This window comes from Eimeria maxima, genomic scaffold (assembly GCF_000499605.1).
Source record: "Eimeria maxima Weybridge genomic scaffold, Emw_scaff352, whole genome shotgun sequence".
Lineage (NCBI taxonomy): Eukaryota > Apicomplexa > Conoidasida > Eucoccidiorida > Eimeriidae > Eimeria > Eimeria maxima.
The window spans coordinates 12,992-31,393 of NW_013563820.1; the positions used below are offsets into that span (position 1 = coordinate 12,992).

At 45.2% G+C, this 18,402-nt stretch overlaps 4 protein-coding genes across 4 annotated transcripts; 1 reads left to right on the top strand and 3 right to left on the bottom strand.

The window, feature by feature from the left end:
- Positions 1 to 448: 448 nt before the first annotated feature.
- Positions 449 to 5,752, bottom strand: EMWEY_00029690 (glucose inhibited division protein A, putative; the record flags this gene model as incomplete). The annotated part of the gene is made up of 6 exons (XM_013478270.1): positions 449 to 468; positions 950 to 1,623; positions 1,881 to 2,523; positions 3,132 to 3,222; positions 3,450 to 3,715; positions 4,114 to 5,752. The coding sequence occupies 6 exons, from the start codon at positions 5,750 to 5,752 to the stop codon at positions 449 to 451; spliced, it is 3,333 nt and encodes a 1,110-aa protein (XP_013333724.1).
- Positions 5,753 to 8,382: 2,630 nt separating this feature from the next.
- Positions 8,383 to 9,463, top strand: EMWEY_00029700 (cytochrome c, putative; the record flags this gene model as incomplete). The annotated part of the gene is made up of 2 exons (XM_013478271.1): positions 8,383 to 8,485; positions 9,219 to 9,463. The coding sequence occupies 2 exons, from the start codon at positions 8,383 to 8,385 to the stop codon at positions 9,461 to 9,463; spliced, it is 348 nt and encodes a 115-aa protein (XP_013333725.1).
- A 1,741-nt stretch (positions 9,464 to 11,204) lies between these two features.
- Positions 11,205 to 11,932, bottom strand: EMWEY_00029710 (hypothetical protein; the record flags this gene model as incomplete). The annotated part of the gene is made up of 2 exons (XM_013478272.1): positions 11,205 to 11,465; positions 11,894 to 11,932. The coding sequence occupies 2 exons, from the start codon at positions 11,930 to 11,932 to the stop codon at positions 11,205 to 11,207; spliced, it is 300 nt and encodes a 99-aa protein (XP_013333726.1).
- A 3,953-nt stretch (positions 11,933 to 15,885) lies between these two features.
- On the bottom strand, positions 15,886 to 17,628 carry EMWEY_00029720 (hypothetical protein, conserved; the record flags this gene model as incomplete). Its single annotated transcript, XM_013478273.1, has 2 exons — positions 15,886 to 16,382; positions 17,133 to 17,628. 2 exons carry the CDS (start codon positions 17,626 to 17,628, stop codon positions 15,886 to 15,888), a joined length of 993 nt encoding a protein of 330 aa, XP_013333727.1.
- Between the last annotated feature and the right edge of the window lie 774 nt (positions 17,629 to 18,402).

Consider the following 18,402-nt stretch of genomic DNA (forward strand, 5'->3'; position numbering starts at 1 on the left):
AAAAAAAAAAAAAAAACCCAAAAAAAAAAAAAAAAAAAATACCTTATTACCTACTAATAGGGGAGGGAAGGAGACAATAATAAAAAAAGGAGACAATAATAAATATAATTACCTATTAATAGGGTAGGGGAGGGAGTAAATAAAATAAATAAAAGGAGACAAATAAATAAATAAATAAATAAATAAATAAATAAATAAAAGGAGACACTTAATAAATATAATTACTTATTAATAGGGTAAGGAAGGAGACACCTAAATAAATAAATAAAATAAATAAATAAATAAAAAGGAGACAATATAATTAATTACCTATTAATAGGGTAAAGAAGAGGAAGGAGGAGACAAATAAATAAATAAATAAATAAATAAATTAAATAAATAAATAAATAAATAAATAAATATAATTACCTATTAATAGGATAAGGAAGAGGAAGGAGACAATTCATGGCTATTTTTTCTTTATTTTGTCTATAAAAATAAAAAGAGTAACGTAAATCAGCAAATATAAATAAATAAATATTATTATTTAATAAAGGAGATAAGGATAATAATAATAAATTTATTATTGTCTCTTTTTCTGTCTCCTTTTCTTCTCCTTCTTTTTCTCTCTCTTTTTTTGTCTCCTCTTCTTGTATATATTTATATATATTATTTATTAATCTTTTTTCTTCCTTATTTAATTTAATTAATTTATTTTCTTTATTATTTATTTCTTCTTTTATTCCTTCTTCTTTTTCTTTTATTTTTTTTCTTTTTTTTTCTTCTTTTTCTTTATTATTATTATTATTATTATTATTATTATTAATTAATTCATCAGCAGCAGCAGCAGCAAGCAGCTGCACAGCAACACAGTCCCCTCCTAATTTATTTTCTTCTTCTTCTTCTTTTCTTCTTATTAATTCTCTTAATAACATTTCTTTCTCCTTCTTATCTATATCTATATCTGTACCCTCTCCTACACCCCCAATACTATCAAGAGGGGCCCCTGTGGGGCCCCCTAAGGGGGCCCCCCCTGTGGAGCCCTCTGATGGGGGCCCCTTAGAGGTGCTCTCTGATGGGGGCCCCTCTGTGGGTCCCTCTGATGGTGGCCCCTTAGAGGTATTTTCTGAGGGGGGCCCCTCTGATGGGGCCCCCCCTGATGGGGACCCCTCTGATGAGGGCCCCTCTGATGGGGGCCCCTCTGCTGGGGGCCCCTGATAGTCATAATTAAGTTTAAGTATAGAAGGAGGAAGAGAAGGAAGAAGCTGATTAGCAGTAAATGCTCCTTTATGTTTCTTGCTTGCTGCTGCTAATGCATGCAGCCCCTGCAGCAGCAAAGAAAGAGGTGCATGCAGTAATTGTGCATGCACAATACCATCATTATCTTCCTCTTTTCCTGCTGCTGCTGCTGCTGCTGTTCCTGCTGCTGCTGCAGCATCCTTGATGCGACATCCAGGCCATCCTGCTGCAGCACCGACTCGAGTTGCTGTTGCTGCTGTTGTTGCTGCTGCTAGTGCTTCTGCAGCAGCAGCATCTAAGCCAGCAGCAGCAGCAGCAGCAGCAACTCGTTGCTGCAGATCCTCTAGGCGGGCAATTGCCTTAGAGAATAAAGTGTGCCACCGCGAGGTAGGCAGCTCAAATTGTCTGCATGCAGCAGCAGCAACAGCAGCAGCAGCAGCAGCAGCAGTACAAAGAAATAAATAAATGAATAAATAAATAAATGCATAATGCATGCAATGCATGCAGCAGACACCCTAAATAGCCCCACAGCCCCAAAACCCTTCCCTTAAAAGCGCGTTGCAGCAGCAGCAGCAGCATTAGCAGCGGCAGCAGCACTACCATCAGGAGCAGCAGCAACAACAACAACAACAGCAGCAGCAGCAGCAGCAGCAGGAGCGTACCTTAGAATATTAGTAATAGCCTGTGCCAGTTGTTGCTGCCTAATAGTATTTAATATTCTTTTATGTGTTATATTGAATAATTTTCCCTGCAGCAGCAGCAGCAGCAGCCGCTGCGCTGCAGTGTCGCTGCGTATAGACAGCCGGTGTGGCAGCTGAGCAGCAAATGCCCTTAATGGCTCATTCATGTTTGCTGCTAGCAGCTGCTGCACTATTGTACCCGTCATGCTGCATGCACTATCCATCTCTATACATTCAGGGGGTGAATCTGCTGCTGCTGCTGCTGCAGCAGCAGCAGCAGCAGCTATATCTACACCACCGTCAGGGAAAGGAGCGAATGTGCTGCTCGTGCTGCTGATGCTGCTGATGCTGCTGCTGGGGATGGCTGCTGATTCCCCTACAGCTGCTGCTGTTGCTGCTGTTCCTGCTGCTGCTGTTTCTTTTGTTGCTGCTGTAGTTGTTTCTGCTGTTTCTGCCCCCACTTCTGCTGCTGCTGCTGCTGCTACTGCAGCTGCAGCTGCTGCTGCTGTCTGCTGCTGCTGCTGCTGCTGCTGCTGCTGCATGCGTTGCCTCCTCTTACTAGATAAGACAAAGAGCCCCGCATTCCAACCCGCCAATAAGCCTAAGGCTGCTGCTTCCTCATAACCTATACAGACACATAATAAATAAATAAATAAATAAATAAATAAATAAATAAATAAATAAATATATAAATAAATATATAATTAATATATAATAAATACAAATAGGCAAAGACACACAAAGACAAACAAAGACACAAAGACACGGACAAAGACAAACAAATACAAATAGCAAATTAAGACAGCAAATAAGGACAGCAGCAGCAGCAACAGCAGCAGCAGCAACAACAGCAGCAGGAGACCTGTGGTGCCTAGTATCTGTCCAGCTAAGAAGAGTCCTTGTATAGATTTAGTACAAATAAACAGCAGCAACAGCAGCAGCAGCAGCAGCAGCAGCAACCCAACAGCAACAACAGCACCAACAGTAGCAACACACAACAGCAGCAGCACAACAATAACAACAACAACAGCAGCAGCAGCAGGAGACCTGTAGTTCCTAGTATCTGTCCAGCTAAGAAGAGTCCCTGTATAGATTTAGTACAAAGAGAAGAATTAATTTCTTCTCCTTTTATGATTAAATATTCAACATCGTAAGCAGGACGAAGAATTGCTGCTGCTGCTAATCCTTTTATTGTATGCAGCAGCTGCTGCTGCACTGCAGCAGCAAATGCACCAGATAAACCTGATGGATATATTACTCTTCTTAATTTATCCTCAGGCTCTAGCCATACTATATGATGCTCATTATGTGGATATAAACGCATCTGCATGCATCCATACACACAAACCCTAAACCCTAAACCCTAAACCCTAAACCCTAAACCCTAAAAGTTTAAATAATTGATAATATAACTATAGATACTAGATATATCTTTATTGTTAATTGTTAACAGTGCAGTATTGGGGTAATGGAGGGAAACGGCTGCTGCTGCTGCTGCTGCTGAGTTCCCCTTTGGAAATTTAGGGTTTAGGGTTTAGGGTTTAGGGTTACCTTATTAGCAATAGAAGGACAATACCTTGGACCTATACCATTGCCTTGATTCTCGCGGTGTATAGGGAGCTGATGTAAATTATTAAGAACAATTTCTTTTGTTAATTGTGTTGTTCTTGTTATATAACAATCTATCCATTCTTTTCTTCTTTTTTGCATGCATTGAGGTGTATGTACACCAGAAAAAGGACGAGGAACCTTGTCTGATGGCTGACGCTCTAATACAGAAAAATCTATTGATGAACCCAATAAACGAGCAGGTGTACCTGCAGCAGCAGCAGCAACAGCAGCAGCAACAGCAGCAGCAGTAAATAGAGCAGCAGCAGCAATAGGAGAAATAGAAACAATAACAGCAGCAGCAGCAGCAGCAGCAATAGGGGAAATAGAAACAATAACAGCAGCAGCAGCAGCAGCAATAGGGGAAATAGAAACAATAACAGCAGCAGCAGCAGCAGCAGTAGCAGCAGCAGCAGCAGCAGCAGCAGCAGCAAGAAATACGTATTATCTATCTATTTAGTTTACTAATTATTTTTTCTTTTTTCTTTATTAACTAAATATTAATAAATAATGCAACTATTATAATTTAATTCTTTTTTCTTTTTCCTTCTTTTTTTTTTTCTTTTTTTTTTCTTTTTTTTTTTCTTTCCTTTTTTTTTTTATTTACCTGTCTTGAAGTAAGTAGTCTGTAGACCAAGACGCTGCAAGGAGGCCGCCAATCCATCTGCTGCTGCTTCTACATGCAGGATTGACGGAGGGAGCTGCTGCTGCTGCTGTTGCTGCTGCTGCTGCTGTTGCTGTTGCTGCTGCTGCTGGTGCAACAGGTGCTGTTGTTGTTTGCCTCCTTCTCGTGTTTGTGCTGCTGCTGCTGCTGCTGCTCTTGCTTCTGCTAAGGAATGCATGCGTCCTCCACTAGCTTTGCTGCTGCCAACAGCAACAGCAGCATTTAAGAAAGTACCAACAGCAACAACAACTGCTGCTGCTGCTACCTCCCTCCCATCCTTGAGTCTAACTCCCCACACCCTCCTCTTCTGTTGCTGCTGCTGTCCATCCTGCTGCAGCTGCTGCTGCTGCTGCTGCAGTGTTAGGGGTTCTGTTAGGACCTCCTCTACTGTTGCATCAAGGAAGGAAAGGGTAGGGAATGCAGCAGCAAATCTCTGCATGCAATATGCATAACGACGCCTATCTACTAAGACACGAGTAGACCAAGCAGCAGGACCACGAGAAAGATTCAATACCCGCCAATGTACAGCAGCAAGGTCTGCTGCTCTCCCTATTAGGCCACCGCATGCATCTGCTTCTGTTACTAGTAAACTTTTACCACTACCCCCTATAGAAGGGTTACAAGATAATATTCCTGTAGATAATATACCACCAGGACTTATTATGCATGCATGCAGCCCCAAACGTGCTGCTGATACACCTGCTTCTATACCAGCATGACCACCACCAACCACCAACACGTCATACTTCAGGGGCTCCAAATCCTTCTGCTGCTGCTGCTGCTGCTGCTGTTGCTGCTGCTGCTGCAAAGGTTGCTGCTGCTGCGAAAAATGCTGCTCACTTGGATGACCATGAAGATCGTTCTGCTGCTGCTGATGCTGCTGCTGCGTTCGGTGTCGCACATGCTGCTGCTGCGACAGTTGCTGCAGTGATTGTCGATGGTGCTGCTGCTGCTGCTGCTGGGGTAGCTGCTGCTCCGTTGCATCGATGCTGCCCTCCAAGACAGCCGCTGAAATTTTCTCGAGCTCAAAATTTACAAGATGCTGCTGCCGCCGCAGCTGCTTGTCGGTGTTCTCCTGCTGCTCCTGCTGCTGCTGCAGCTGCTGCAACCGGTTATGGAGGAGCAGCCGCTGTCTTGCTGCAGGAGATTTCTGCCAGTTGTTCAGTCCAGTGTCGCTAACAGAATTGCAGCAAGTCCTGCTGCTGCTTCTGCTGCTTCTGCTGCTGTTGCTGCATCGGGTTAGACGAGGCTCCGGTGTGGCACCTCTGAGGACAAAGGCATTTATTCGGGGAGTTGACGTCGGCGCAGCAGCACTAAATCGTATTGCTGCTTTTGCTGCTGTTGCTGCTGCTCCTGTTGCTGTTGCTGTGGTCTTGTTTTTGCTGGTTTTGCTTCTGAAGCAGCTTCGTCTTCCATCTCTCCCTGCTGCTCTTTCCACCGCCAGAGAGGCGGCAGCAGGAATAGCCACGGGAAGCAGTCCCAGCAGAAGCAGCAACAGCAACAGCAGCAACACTTGGCATCGCTGTAGTTGCTGCTGTTGCTGTTTCTTCTGCTGCTGCTGCTGCTGTCTATAACTTCGCATCTGCCCATTGCCGCGCGGTGTCGATGCTGCCTGGGACAGCGCCTGCAAGTCTGTTTATTTTCCTTTATTTCCCATTCGTCTTCCTTTAGACATAAATTCCTTTAAGGACAATTAGTATTTTCATTGATAAACTCTATCTGCTGCAACAAGACAGCAGCAGACCGCTGCAGGTTAAACAACGATACCAGAGGAGGGGGCCTGCTGCTGCAGTGGTGGCTACAAGATGACTGCAGCAGCTCTATTAAGAAAAAGAAGACTTTATTACTCCTCCCCTTCTCCCTGCATATTGATTTCTTTTAAGTTGTTCTTCTTCCCTTCTTGGTTTATTCTCTATGGAGAGTGTGTGTGTTCTATATGGAACTCCCAGTGTATCGAGCAACTGGCAGGAAAAGGGAAGGAAAGGAGAGTAGCAGCATTCACGTTTATCATTCCTGTTGCATGCAGAAGAAGTGTTTTAAAATGGACTAAAGGGGAGTTGCATGCAACAAGAGGATTCCTGTTATTACAGTCCTTTGCAGCTCCGCGAGTTGCAACTAGAAGTACTGTAGTTCATGTTAGCACTGGCAAATATGTTCCTCCTGTTACGCCAAATGTGTATTTAATAGTTGTACAGTGCCAATGCATGCAACAAAGGGGCCTGTGTATAATGCAGATCCTCGATCTTATAATGGGTTACTGCAGTGACACCAATATACTCAAAGGTAAGAGCTCCTCCTTAGATGCAACTGACCGCTCTCCCCTGTATGCAGGAGAACTGAGCTCGCCCCAAGAGCCTCCAGCTGAGGAAGAGGAGGGTGCCAACCATGATTTGCAAGGGACCTTACTGCATCTCATGTTGCAGGACAGCGCCACATTCTTGCACAAACAAGCCTTCTCACGTACAAACACTACAGATAGTTATACAAGGGTTAGCGTACCGCTTGCGTACCTTTGGTCACTATAACCCCATAAGGATTCATGCGTCCACGTTCTGCAGACTAGCTACATCGTACAGACTGTGCCGCATCTTCCTGTGTTGAGTTTCTCCGGGGGCAACAGCCCGCCAATGTAGCGCTAACACCTAAGTTACGAGCCCATCGTTGAAAGTTTGCTATCCAAAAACTAAGACTCCTTGATACAAACTCTATCAATAGCTTCGCTTGGTTAAGGTTAAGTTTCCTCAATTCTGCCATAAAGCATTTTCGTGACGGCATACGAATCTGTTTTCATCGCAGTGAGCGCAAGAAACCCTCCATTGTCCGGGGAAACGATACAATTGCCGATTTGCAGCCATGAATCTCGTTCCCTCCCTCCGAATAACAAAGGAGCAAATAGTAACTGTAATTCTTTTCGTGCGTTTTAGAGACGAATTCAGCTCCTCAGAGGCACTCCCCTTGCTGCCCTCATATCTGCATGATAGGCAAACTTAGACTTTAGATATTCATCATCAATTTTGCCTTTAGAGCACTTTTCGTGGGATCGAATGCAGAAATCGAGCTTCAGGCACTACAATATCGGGCCTTTAGAAGTTCCCCTTGGTATATGCTAGAAGTAACTACGTTTCTTCCGGTATAGTGAAACAGAAACTAAAGTTGCACAAAACTCTCCCATCCTCCCGACTTCGCGGTGACAGCCATATCATCGTGGCCGACGGCGGCGGAGGTATTCTTCGTGAATCGTTTTTGGTGCAAGGGGGTTTCCCATTGGATTGGATGCTGAAAATGCACTTCATTGAACTAATCCAGGCCCCCACACCTTTGTCGCCTCACCAACAGAGGATACATACTGACAAATCTCCAGTGTCCAGTAATAAAAAGGCTGAGATTGGCCTATGAATTTTTGAAGAATTGATAAAAACCTTCTATTTGAAGGTATACTTTTAAGCCGGCTCGGTATTCTCTTACGGGGTCCCGTTGCTTACAGTTGCGCACCGTGAACCATCCGGTGCTACAGGTGTGGGGCGCGAGCCCGGATCTTACCCGAGAAGTATTGTAAGCTCCAGTGGAGCCAAAATACTCAAGTTGAGAAGTTCCTTACATGCTCCACGCGTCCCGAGCTCAGCGGCTTAAGCGCCTGGAACTGCGAGAGGATGGGCCGCCTGCCATAAGTCGAGTCACAATGGACCTTGCTACATCTAAAGGTGCAAAGTGGCCCCACATATAATCACAATAAAGCTTTCGTGGCTGTGCTTACAGACATCGTAGATAGTTGTTGAGAACACTTGCTTGCCTACCGTTTGTCTACTAAATCCGTGTAAGGGTGCATGCCCCACTTCAGAGGGACTCGCCAACACTGGACAGACTGTGCTAAACTAATCAGCCTAGCATAGCACGGTTGTATGACTTCAGCTCGTGTCCGTGGATACACTCTGGGAGTCCGCTTTTCCAAATCCCACTATAATACACACTGTGACAAACGGAAACTAGGCGTTTTAATGTAAGTGCCAACTTGAGAATAATGCCCGTAGTCAATCAATAGGGGCTCTGTGCATGCGTGCCCGCTGCTGTTGGGGGCCCCAGGATTATCGGCGTCAGGTACCGGGCGGGCGACTGGCGGGGGAGAAGCGGTGAGACAATGATTGCATGCTTTTGTATCTCTAATTTAAATAACACTTTAAAAGGAATTCTTGTGGTCTTATTATATTTCACAAAATGTCGCGACCCGATCCCGACGTGACGGTCCCCGCTGGCGACCCTAAGGCAGGCGCAAAGGTGTTCAAGGCGAAGTGCGCTCAATGCCACACTGTGAACAAAGGTATTTCTTCTCTCTCCGTTTATTTAGATTCAATTTATTCGTTCTCCATTCAAATGAGCCGCTGGGGGAGGGCAGAGCCCAAAGCATTCATTCACCGCTTCCCCTCTCCCAGGAGGAGGATGAAAAAAGGGCGATTGTGACTTGTATTTGATTTTAACTAAATGCTTCCTCCCTGTTAATTATTAAGTTTGTATACTCTAACTCATTTTCGGCTTTTGCCGTTCTTATCTTCTTTGGATTGATTATCCGTGAAGGAGGATAAAGTGTCCTCCGTTGTCGAAAGGTATATTTATTGAACAGTATTATTTCCCGCTTCTCGTTTGTTTTTGTTTGCCATTTGTTGTTCCTCGCTTGTGCGCCTTTTGTTTTGCACTTTTTGCTTGCCAATTGGTAAATTCCGTCCACCCGAGTGCGTTTTCTCATACCCGTGGTCCGCATAAAGTGCATCGGCTCGTTGCATTTTCTCATTTTCCTTCACCTGAATTGCAGTTTCTTACTGTGCACATTTCTCGCTGAAGGAGGGCAGACCTTTTGTGTGCCTGCCTTCCATATATTTGGTTTTATTTATTTGTGATTGGGGCGTGCAGTCGTTGCCTCTCTTTTCATGAAGTTGCTGCTGGTATTTGCATGCACATATTGCTGCTGCTACTATGCAGCTACTGCTGAGTTTTAGAGGCAGTGTCTGCTGCTGTCTGCGTGCAATGATTGCTGGTCGTTGGTTTCGTGCATGCAGGTGGCGCGGCAAAGCAGGGCCCCAACCTGTTTGGCTTTCTTGGCCGAGCGTCGGGGTCGGCGGACTTCCCCTACAGCGAGGCGAATAAGAACAGCGGCATTGTGTGGAGTGAAAAGCACTTGTGGGAGTATCTTGTCAACCCCAAGGCGTATATCCCAGGAACGAAGATGGTGTTTGCCGGAATAAAGAAGGAAACTGAACGAGCCAACCTGATCGCTTACCTCGTCGAGGCCACTAAACCTTAAGCATCAGTAGCAGCCCTGACCCTTTTATCAAGCCATGTATCATTTTCGCCGGAACACTGCGAAAGCGTCGTCCACACAGAGCGGACCAATCAATCGTTGTTTTTGCTGTTGCAACATGCCTAAAACAAGACGCACGAAGAGGCTTCGAAATGTCCATGTTCGTTTTCTGCCTTTTCAGTAGGGGCAACTAACGCGCTGTTGCTGTATGTTCGTATTATCATGCGCTGGCTGAACTTTCCATCCCCTCTTAATTATTCAGTCCACCAAGGAGGGGCTTCAAGCGTCAAACATCATGTGCGGAAGGAAGCGGATGCACCAAACCGACTAGACGAACGAAGGAAACAATGTGTGGCGGCTGGGGAATCCTGGATGTATATGCTGTTCGTGCCTGTCGTTTACCACATCTTCATATTGATCCATTTTGCGCTGCTTCACAATGCATTCAGCATAGTTGTGCAGGAGTGTGTGTTTGTGTTTGTGTTTCTCTGCTCTTTTGTGTGTGTGTGTGTGTGTGTGTGTGTGTGTGTGTGTGTGTGTGTGTGTGTGTGTGTGTGTGTGTGTGTGTATGTGTATGTGTGTATGTGTGTATGTGTGTATGTGTGCGTGTGTGTGTGTGTGTGTGTGTGTGTTTGCCCGACGCTGTAAATAGGTGTGGTACAACAGTGGTACAAAATAATGCTTGTCCGTTCTTGTAGATATTTGCGTGCTATTTTTCGTTGCCATTATTTCGCTGCGTATTTCTTTACGTAAGACTAAAATATGCAAGTCGAATATTGGGGATTATTTATCACCTACAGAATTTGGTCCCGTAGCCCTTCATACATAGTAGTATGTGGATAGATACCATATATATGCATGCATATGTTAAGAACCACATTGCGTACGTGCCCACCGATATTCCGTAAACATTACAGTATTCCTCTTATTTTTTCTGGCTCGCTACCTGCACAGAGACGAGTATCCATCCAGTTTTAATTCATTATGAGGGCTCTGCCGGTCTTCAAGGGGAAATTATAGTTATGGCTTCACAGCGTAATTGCGGGCGGACAGATTTGTTGAGAATCACAAGGTTTAGAGCACACTGGAAGGAAACAGGATAAAATGACGACCGCTAGCCTATTTTCCCCCAGGTTTCGTAAGAGTCAAAACGTTAGAATGAAAATGAAGTAGGCAGGAGACGACCTGAGGGTGGTCTGCTAACGAGGAGCGCAAAAGCGTCGGCGCCGCGGATAGGGAAAGAGACACACATATGACTTTGCTTGCTTGTTTACGTTTACACGGCTTAGAAGGGACATGCTGCTAGTTTCCATACAGTGTAGACGTATTACTTTTGCAGAGCACTTAAGGGGGATGTGCTACGAGTGAAAACCAAGAAAAAAAGAGAGGATCCGTAGATTACGATTTGCAGCTTCTGCTGGTGGTCTCCGCCAGAGGTACAACTCTTCCTGAAACGCAGGAGTAGATAATATTGTAGAGTGGTCTTATTCTCTTGGTCAGGTGTACTGAGGGTCTCGTTGGGTCGTACCCATTCACTTGCTTATGGCTTCGCTTTTAAGTGGACATTGTTCCTGTTGTTTCATGGCTTGCAGTTTGTTGGTGTTTCATTTATTCACACTAGCACGGTAGTATTCTACGGCACGCATTCGTAACTAACTGCGCTAGTAGGTGTCTATCAGTCGAGATCTACACCTAACCCCAAGCAAAACAAGCGCGGGGTGTCGCTTGCACATTAAACGAATAACTACTGGCCGATGGATTGAGAAGCTGGCATTTCCATCCATGTTTGCTGTCCTTTTCCGTATTGTTGCATCGCTGTTTGCTCACAAACGGGAACTTTGACCTGTGCGTAGTGGTTGTAGGGTGTAGGGCACATGGTATGTGTAACTCTCTGACCGTTTCTGTAGTAAACAGAGTCTACGAGTTCGCTGAAATTTTCTTCTTCGTTAACCGGAGGATCGATGGCAGCTAACAACGGGCGGTATGCTACTTCTTGCAGATTGCCCTTATCGCATAACCAAAGGCAGAGCTGGAAGAAACACGGCACAACGAAAAGAGCAATATACCATGACATGTCTTGGACAAGAAAGACGTCTTTCAAGTGGTGATTTGGGTGACTGCGAATCGGGTGTAGACACAGTCAATTTTCTCGTCGAAAAGTGCCACATGTGTGCTGCTCGACAAGCGCGAGCAAAAGCAACAGCGAAAGCAACAGCAAGGCCAGCAGCAATACCATTGGTGCAAGCAACAGTGTTTAGGTGTGGGCGCATTTCGCAGCATCCAGGCTACCACCATGTAAGAAGAAAAGATGCAAATCGATGTGAAACCGGTTATTCAAGTACTGTTGCATTTGTAGGGTCCTGCTAAAACGTCTTCTTTCTGTTAAGCTCTATTCATGAATTGTTAACGGTCTTGTACTTTCTGAATCCGCACCAAATCAAGTTCTTCTTCTGTGACAGGGAGACCTAGCATTCCCAAAATTCGCCACAACTGGCGGCGCGTCACATGTTGCCTCGAAATCAAAACAAATTTAGAGTACAAAATCGCACTCAAGGAGAAGGGACAAGAACTTGCAGACAAGTGTGCATTCAAGCAAAGCGTAAAGCGCACATTAACTCAAAGAAAGACGCAATGATCTTACAACACATGCAAATTCGAATAAAGATGAGAAAAACTAAGTATGCGGCGCTATGAAGCCAGTCCACGAACTACACGAATCAAGCTAATGCAGTGCGTTTAAAGGGGGCAGTAGCACTAAATACAGTCAAGAGCCAAAGGCATATTTAACGGCGAAAGTGTGTTGTGAGAAGACTGTGTCATTTAATTTGTTCAAGTGCACTCATGCAAATGCTGAGTTCATTCGACTGCAATAGTATTACGCTTGTCAAAGCAAGTACTCAAGGAGTTGTGTGCTTGCTCATCAAAGGCAATACAGGTATGCAGTTAAATGCAAGAAAGTTAACCCATGATCTGTTTTGTTTGCTCTTTACGTGCGCTGCTTGTCGAAATCCTGAAAGGTGGGGAGAAGAATTTTCCTCGTTTGTTTGACTTGGAAAGCTAACCGGTCTTGGACAATCCTCAGCCTCCTCTGCAGACAGATGCAACTCTCCATTCATTTCTTCTAAATTATTGGGAAGGGCGTGCTGGCGTAGGGCCGGCTTCAACTCTATGTGTTTACCGTTAGCAGCACTTCCTTACGCCGAGTTGTTAGGCTGGACTTATAATGCAGGTGAAGTGAAGAAAATGCAGCAGCGTGCTCTCAAGTACACATAATTGCTGAGAGTTCCTAAAACTGTAGAGCAAAACGTTGTTAGGACTGGCGTTAATGATCTACTTCGTCCTCCTCTGAAGCCTATTCAAAACTCTGATGGCGTTCAATACAGTAATATCCAAAGGCCCTTAAACTGACAATGCATGCGTTGCAGAAGGCTAAGAGGTTAATATTTGGCCTCATTGGGCTTACGTAACCCACTTTCCCTTTTGTTGTTGTTCCTCCTTTATCACTATTTACTATTCTATTCCTGAGTCTTCTCTACTGTTCAACCGTTGTTGTGAGTCGAAGGCTTTTGCTCCCTTCATCAGCTTTAGTGCATTTTACTGTTAGTTTTTCTTCTATTCAAGACAAAATAGCCAAAACACTACAAGGTGCTTCCAATTTCCTTTCTCTATTGTAAAAGAGAACCTCATAAACTTTTACCAGTACACGCCCATTCTAGAGCCATGAAATTTGTTTCTAGTGGCCATATGTGCGTTGGCTCCACAATAAAGGCTGCACCTTATACCATAAACGCTAAACAATATGCCTCACGTTTCCCTGACGATGTTGCACCATTCCTTTGGAATTTGGTGGTCGATGTTTGCAAACTGTTAACGATGAATCCTAGAAAGTGTATTCCTTTTCGTGTTTTATTTGTCCTCACACCCTCTAAACCAAACGTAAAAGCTTAGTCATGAACGAGGACGAACTCTTTGCGCATGAATTTTGTTAAATTTTGTCCATCCACGTGGCAGAGTAGTTGTACTCGATACCCTATACCGTGCAAGTTCCTTGTCTTTTGTTCATGTTGTGTCCTCCGCAAGTACACTTCGTAATTTCTGAAACGTAGGCCCTTACCTATCCGTCTCCTAACAACCCTTGTTGAGTTAGTCTGGTCAAGCCCGCCTACACTGGGGACCGTGAATGGTACAACCTAAAACTTGAATACTAAGTCTCAGAGATTTCATCTTCAGTGACAGTGGTTTTCTCCCCATGTGCTTCAAACGCTAGACCATAATCAATAAAACGTACATACTGAATCCCACTTACAATCTCCTCATCGGTCATTGTGGTTTGGTCTTCCTGTGCATGTCGCAGCTCTACGGGAGTTCGGGTTGGGACGACGCGGGTTGGGTATTGTTGGGCCTCCTGAAAAATGAAAGAAATGAATTAATACAGGGAAGGGAGAAATGCTTTGAAAAAATGGATGGCAACGCGTAAAACGTGTGTTTAGGCATTGGCAGCTTTCATTCGTCTAATCCATTCGAATTTCTTTGGCGTTTACCAGCCAGATGCGTTGAATACGTTTTCACAAATGACATGCGATTTTTACAAAGCTAGGACATGAATACAATGCTTATAATGACGCATTAAGAAATGCCTGCACTTCAATACCATTTATCTGTACCCATGCACAAGAAGGCACACACCTTAGTCTTTTACAGTTAAGGGGCCTCTCCGATGTAATTATTCTGGTGAAGGCCAGCAGGAAATATAGTCTAAATAAAGGGGCTGAATGCTTCCAACGGAACTTCACTTGGCTAAATATAGTTAATGCATAAACGTAAATGTCACACATGTTCTAGCGAAGCAGATGCATCTGTGCACGCACCAGGTTGACGAAAATGTCTTAAACATGCAGAACTACGGTTGTAAATGACGTTTCACATATGCGCAGTTGCACTGCATTGAAAATACTAAACGTCTGTGGCGTATATAACCTTGTAGTCTTTGAAGTATTCTAAACGACATTGGTGTCTTTAACGCATCAAACAAGTCGATGCTGTAGAGGAGCATAGTGCACGATTCTGCAATGCATCGTCTGATCGAGGAAAATCCTTCAAGGGCCAGATGCAGACTTGAAGCTACTGCTAATGATGTACCGGATTGCCGAGGCTGCTGTCGATCATTTTGCAAAGTCTGTCGTATTCAAACATTCCGTCAGAGCGCACAAAAAGCGCCAAAAGGCTTTTCCAGTCGTTCTGCAGAGGCAGCAAAAGGCAAAACGCCCAGGTTCAGGTATATTTGGCTTTAACCAAGTCTGCGCCACCATTCACTCAGCACTCATTCCGCTTCATATCTGCCTTTGCTGTATATATAATGTATATATGTACAATACCTGCTTTCCACTTGAGTGGATTTCGTGGTGTATAACACTTGACGGACACCAAATATAATAGTTAAAGGCTGCCAAAGTGAACGCCTAGATTTCGCTTGTATCTTAGTGACTACCTTTTGAACTTTTCACTGGTGTCCGTGCTAAGTGTACTTTCATGCGCTCCTTCAGCTGCATTTACATATATTAGTTTGTTGAGGCTAGTTCCCCATGTTAAGGGGCAGCGAACCTCGCCCAGAGGAAGGCGCAGCACCGATAGAAGTACCGCCTGTGCCTGCTGCACTGTACAGACACCTTTTCTTAGGCCATCGAAATCTCTAAAACTCTCTCTCAGAGGCAGTTGGTTAGCTTCAACTCCTGTCTGCATCGCAGCGCAGTACCTCGTGTGCTTTTTTGTCTTTTCCCTCATCATTTCGTGCGGTATTGCTTTTCTTTCCACTTCTTTTTAGTGTACTTTACAGTCCGTTTCTACCTGGGCTGTGTTCTAGTTTGTACTGAAGTTTTGCTACTTCTGTGGTTGCTGCGGCTGTTGCACTGCAGCAGCAGGAGTCCTTGCCTGCCAATCGCTAGCCTCCCAACACAGCAAAAAGTATAAATAATGACAGGAACCTTTAAGCACTAAATAGATTTACAATAACGCAGCCCGCTAGCCAGCAGATCGAATTACACTAATACAATACGACATCAGGGGGGTAAAAATGGCAATAATAACGAAGATTTCTGAATGAAAGCCGTGCCCGTAATAGAGAACACAATAAATATTTAGTGCAACCAGAGAATAAGGAGAAACAAAATGGCCGAAACAAATCAAAAGCAGTACTGCAGATCACTTTAGGTGGATGTCATTTGATTTGGGTTGTGCTGCCTCAACTGTGATGGACCTTCATTGGAAGCAACTCAGAAACAGTCTCCTAGTGCAACTGCATTTACCAACCGAACCAGTTTTCTTTAGCTGTCCTCTGCTATACGCTGGTTCATACCGAGTGGATTCATCTCTACATCAAATTGTTTCAGACTCAGTTCCCAGCGCTTTCTGCGTCTTGTTTATTTTCGTTATGTGGCATTAACCAGCACCGCTTCAGCTGCGTGCAAATCTAGTGCTACTCTTACTTCGATCTTTTGCAAAACACTCCTTTTCTCTCTCGCCCAGCTTCTTTTTGTCTCCTTGGCCGACCTGGCTGCTCTCCCATCATCAAGGCCGCCCTCCACAGAAACCTCACCATCGTGCAAAACTGGGGAAGATGCACCTGCAGACTCGTCGTGGGCTCCTGCAGAGGCGTTCGGGGCACCTGAAAAGGTGCTGAAGCCCTGAGAAGTGGCCCTGAGGTTTCCTAAAGGGTAGTTGAGGGTCCTTTCAGACGATTTCGGGGGCCAAATGGCTGCATTGTGCGCCCCGTGGGAGAGCCCGGGTGACCCTTTGAAATTCTCCGCGGGAGCAGGTTCGGGGGAAGGCCCTTCAACGAGCTGATATAGCTTCCGGCAATCAACTAGACCGTCGGACGTTGTCAGGAGACGAGCCAATTGGTGTATTTCCTCCTCCGTAAATTTATCTGTAGACAAAAAAGCCGAATTAAAAGGTCGATGCCTCAATTGTGGCAGTGGAGGCTACACAACAATTGCATCGAGGAGAGCAGAGCTAAGCAAGAGATACGTGGTAAAAGTGTCATTCACGCGAGGCGTACTAGGCATAGAATGAAGCCATGAATTATCACAAGACTTGCAACGGAAACAACATGAATTAAATTCATAGCAGCAGCAAGGAGTAGAGTAAGATCAGTAAATGTATTGCTTCTACCGCGTGATAAATACATTCACTTGCCTGCGGTGAGGGCATCAACCCATTTTGGTGCACATACTGCAAATTTTATATTGCCCCTTAGTATACCTGAACCCCTAGGTACGCTGTTGTTGTCTTTATTTGCTGCTGCTGCACCTGCTGGTTCGGACGCTGCGGCTGTTGTTGCTCTTGCTATTATTCTTGCCGCAGCGCTCGCGACTTCTCCAGTTATGAGCAGCTGGTGCTGCTGCTGGTGCTGCTGTGTTTGTTCTTACAAAAAGAGGAATTTACTCACTTTCTCTGAAAGAGATGGGGAAGGCTCTACGAAAGACGCTGAGGGGAATTTTCCCGCTGTGCTTGTCGAAGGGAGCAAACGCCGCTCTCAAGTCCAGACACCTGGTATTGCTCAGCAAACGTAACTGTTCCAGAGCTCTGTTTGCATGCAGCGCCTCCTCAGGCTGTAGATGCACCTCGGGGGGCGGGTGCAGCAATTCGCCTGCCACTCACGCATGCATGCATGTACCTCGAGGCATCTGGCGAATGTCACGTATTTTCTTGCGTTGTGTTTTTTTGGAATTGCAGGTGTATGTGAGTTTGCTCCCCCTCTTGGGTGTGTAGAAACTGTTGCGTGCTGTTAATGGATTTGTTATTTTGTTGTAACAAGGAGAAATAGGTGATATTGAGGGATTTTGTTTGCCTGGCCTGAGCGGGACGAGGTATGGATCGTTCTCCAGCTCTGACGACCTGAAGACTTTGTCGACGTCACAGCAAAACTGTCTGTATTTCACTGCTCCTGTCAGCGGCGATATGTATACTTTGGCGACCTGCGTGGCCTCCTCCTCTGTCAGCCGAATTCCCGCTATGTCCAACACTCTGTGAAATTGGGGCAGCGACACTTCTCCGTGATTCAAGGAGTCAAATGGCTTAAAAAAAGCCTTCAGATTGACAGAACGCACAAACGCCTGCCGACGCACGTTGTCCAGAACAACGCTGCAGGCGCTGCTTTCTGTCTCCTCCATCGTCCGTCTGCGTTTCGCTCAGAGTTCTAGATGCCTAGCCCAGCAACCGCTGCAAACCATAGAGACAGGCTGCTGCCTTCTCCCTTGTTTGCCGCGAATGTGATCAACGCATGCACTGCACTGGTTCTTTTTAGTGCCGACGATATGCTGATGCAGCCTTCTGAGGAGCACTGCGGAGCCGCCAAGGGCACAAAGGAAAATTCAAGCAACTATTGTATATGTTTAAACTCAGGTCCCAGCCAAGTTGAGAGTGTAACACAAAGCCAAGCAGCAAAATTCAGGAAAATCCGGTGGGTCGTTCCAGCGGCAGTTTGCTGGTCTTTGGGTCCTCCCCTACATGCAGACTGAGAGCACCTCACGGGCATGTGCCGTGGCGGCTCATCAGGAATACCATGTGTTTTTGGCGTTCTTTCTTGATTGAGACTGTTCAATTGTATTCAATGGTGACTATTCAATTATTTCATTGGAAAGGAGGCAACGATTCTGCCTACGCTACGGTACACCCGGAGGTGCGGGCGAACAGAAGCTCTTGCTACACAGAAATTGCTTGTAACGCATAATCGGCTGTAGGGACGTTACTTGAGACACAATGAAGTCGGATACAGAACACTCTGGCGGCAAAATTTTTTAATCACTATAAAATTCTTTCTTCAAATCAAAAATATATAATGAGGCAGTGTGCGCTAAATTCGGTTTGCAGGCTGTAGTCCAGTTAACCCGTGTAGCCACGTGGCTGGTACGCTGAGGGCAGTGCTACCGCTCGTTGAGCACTTC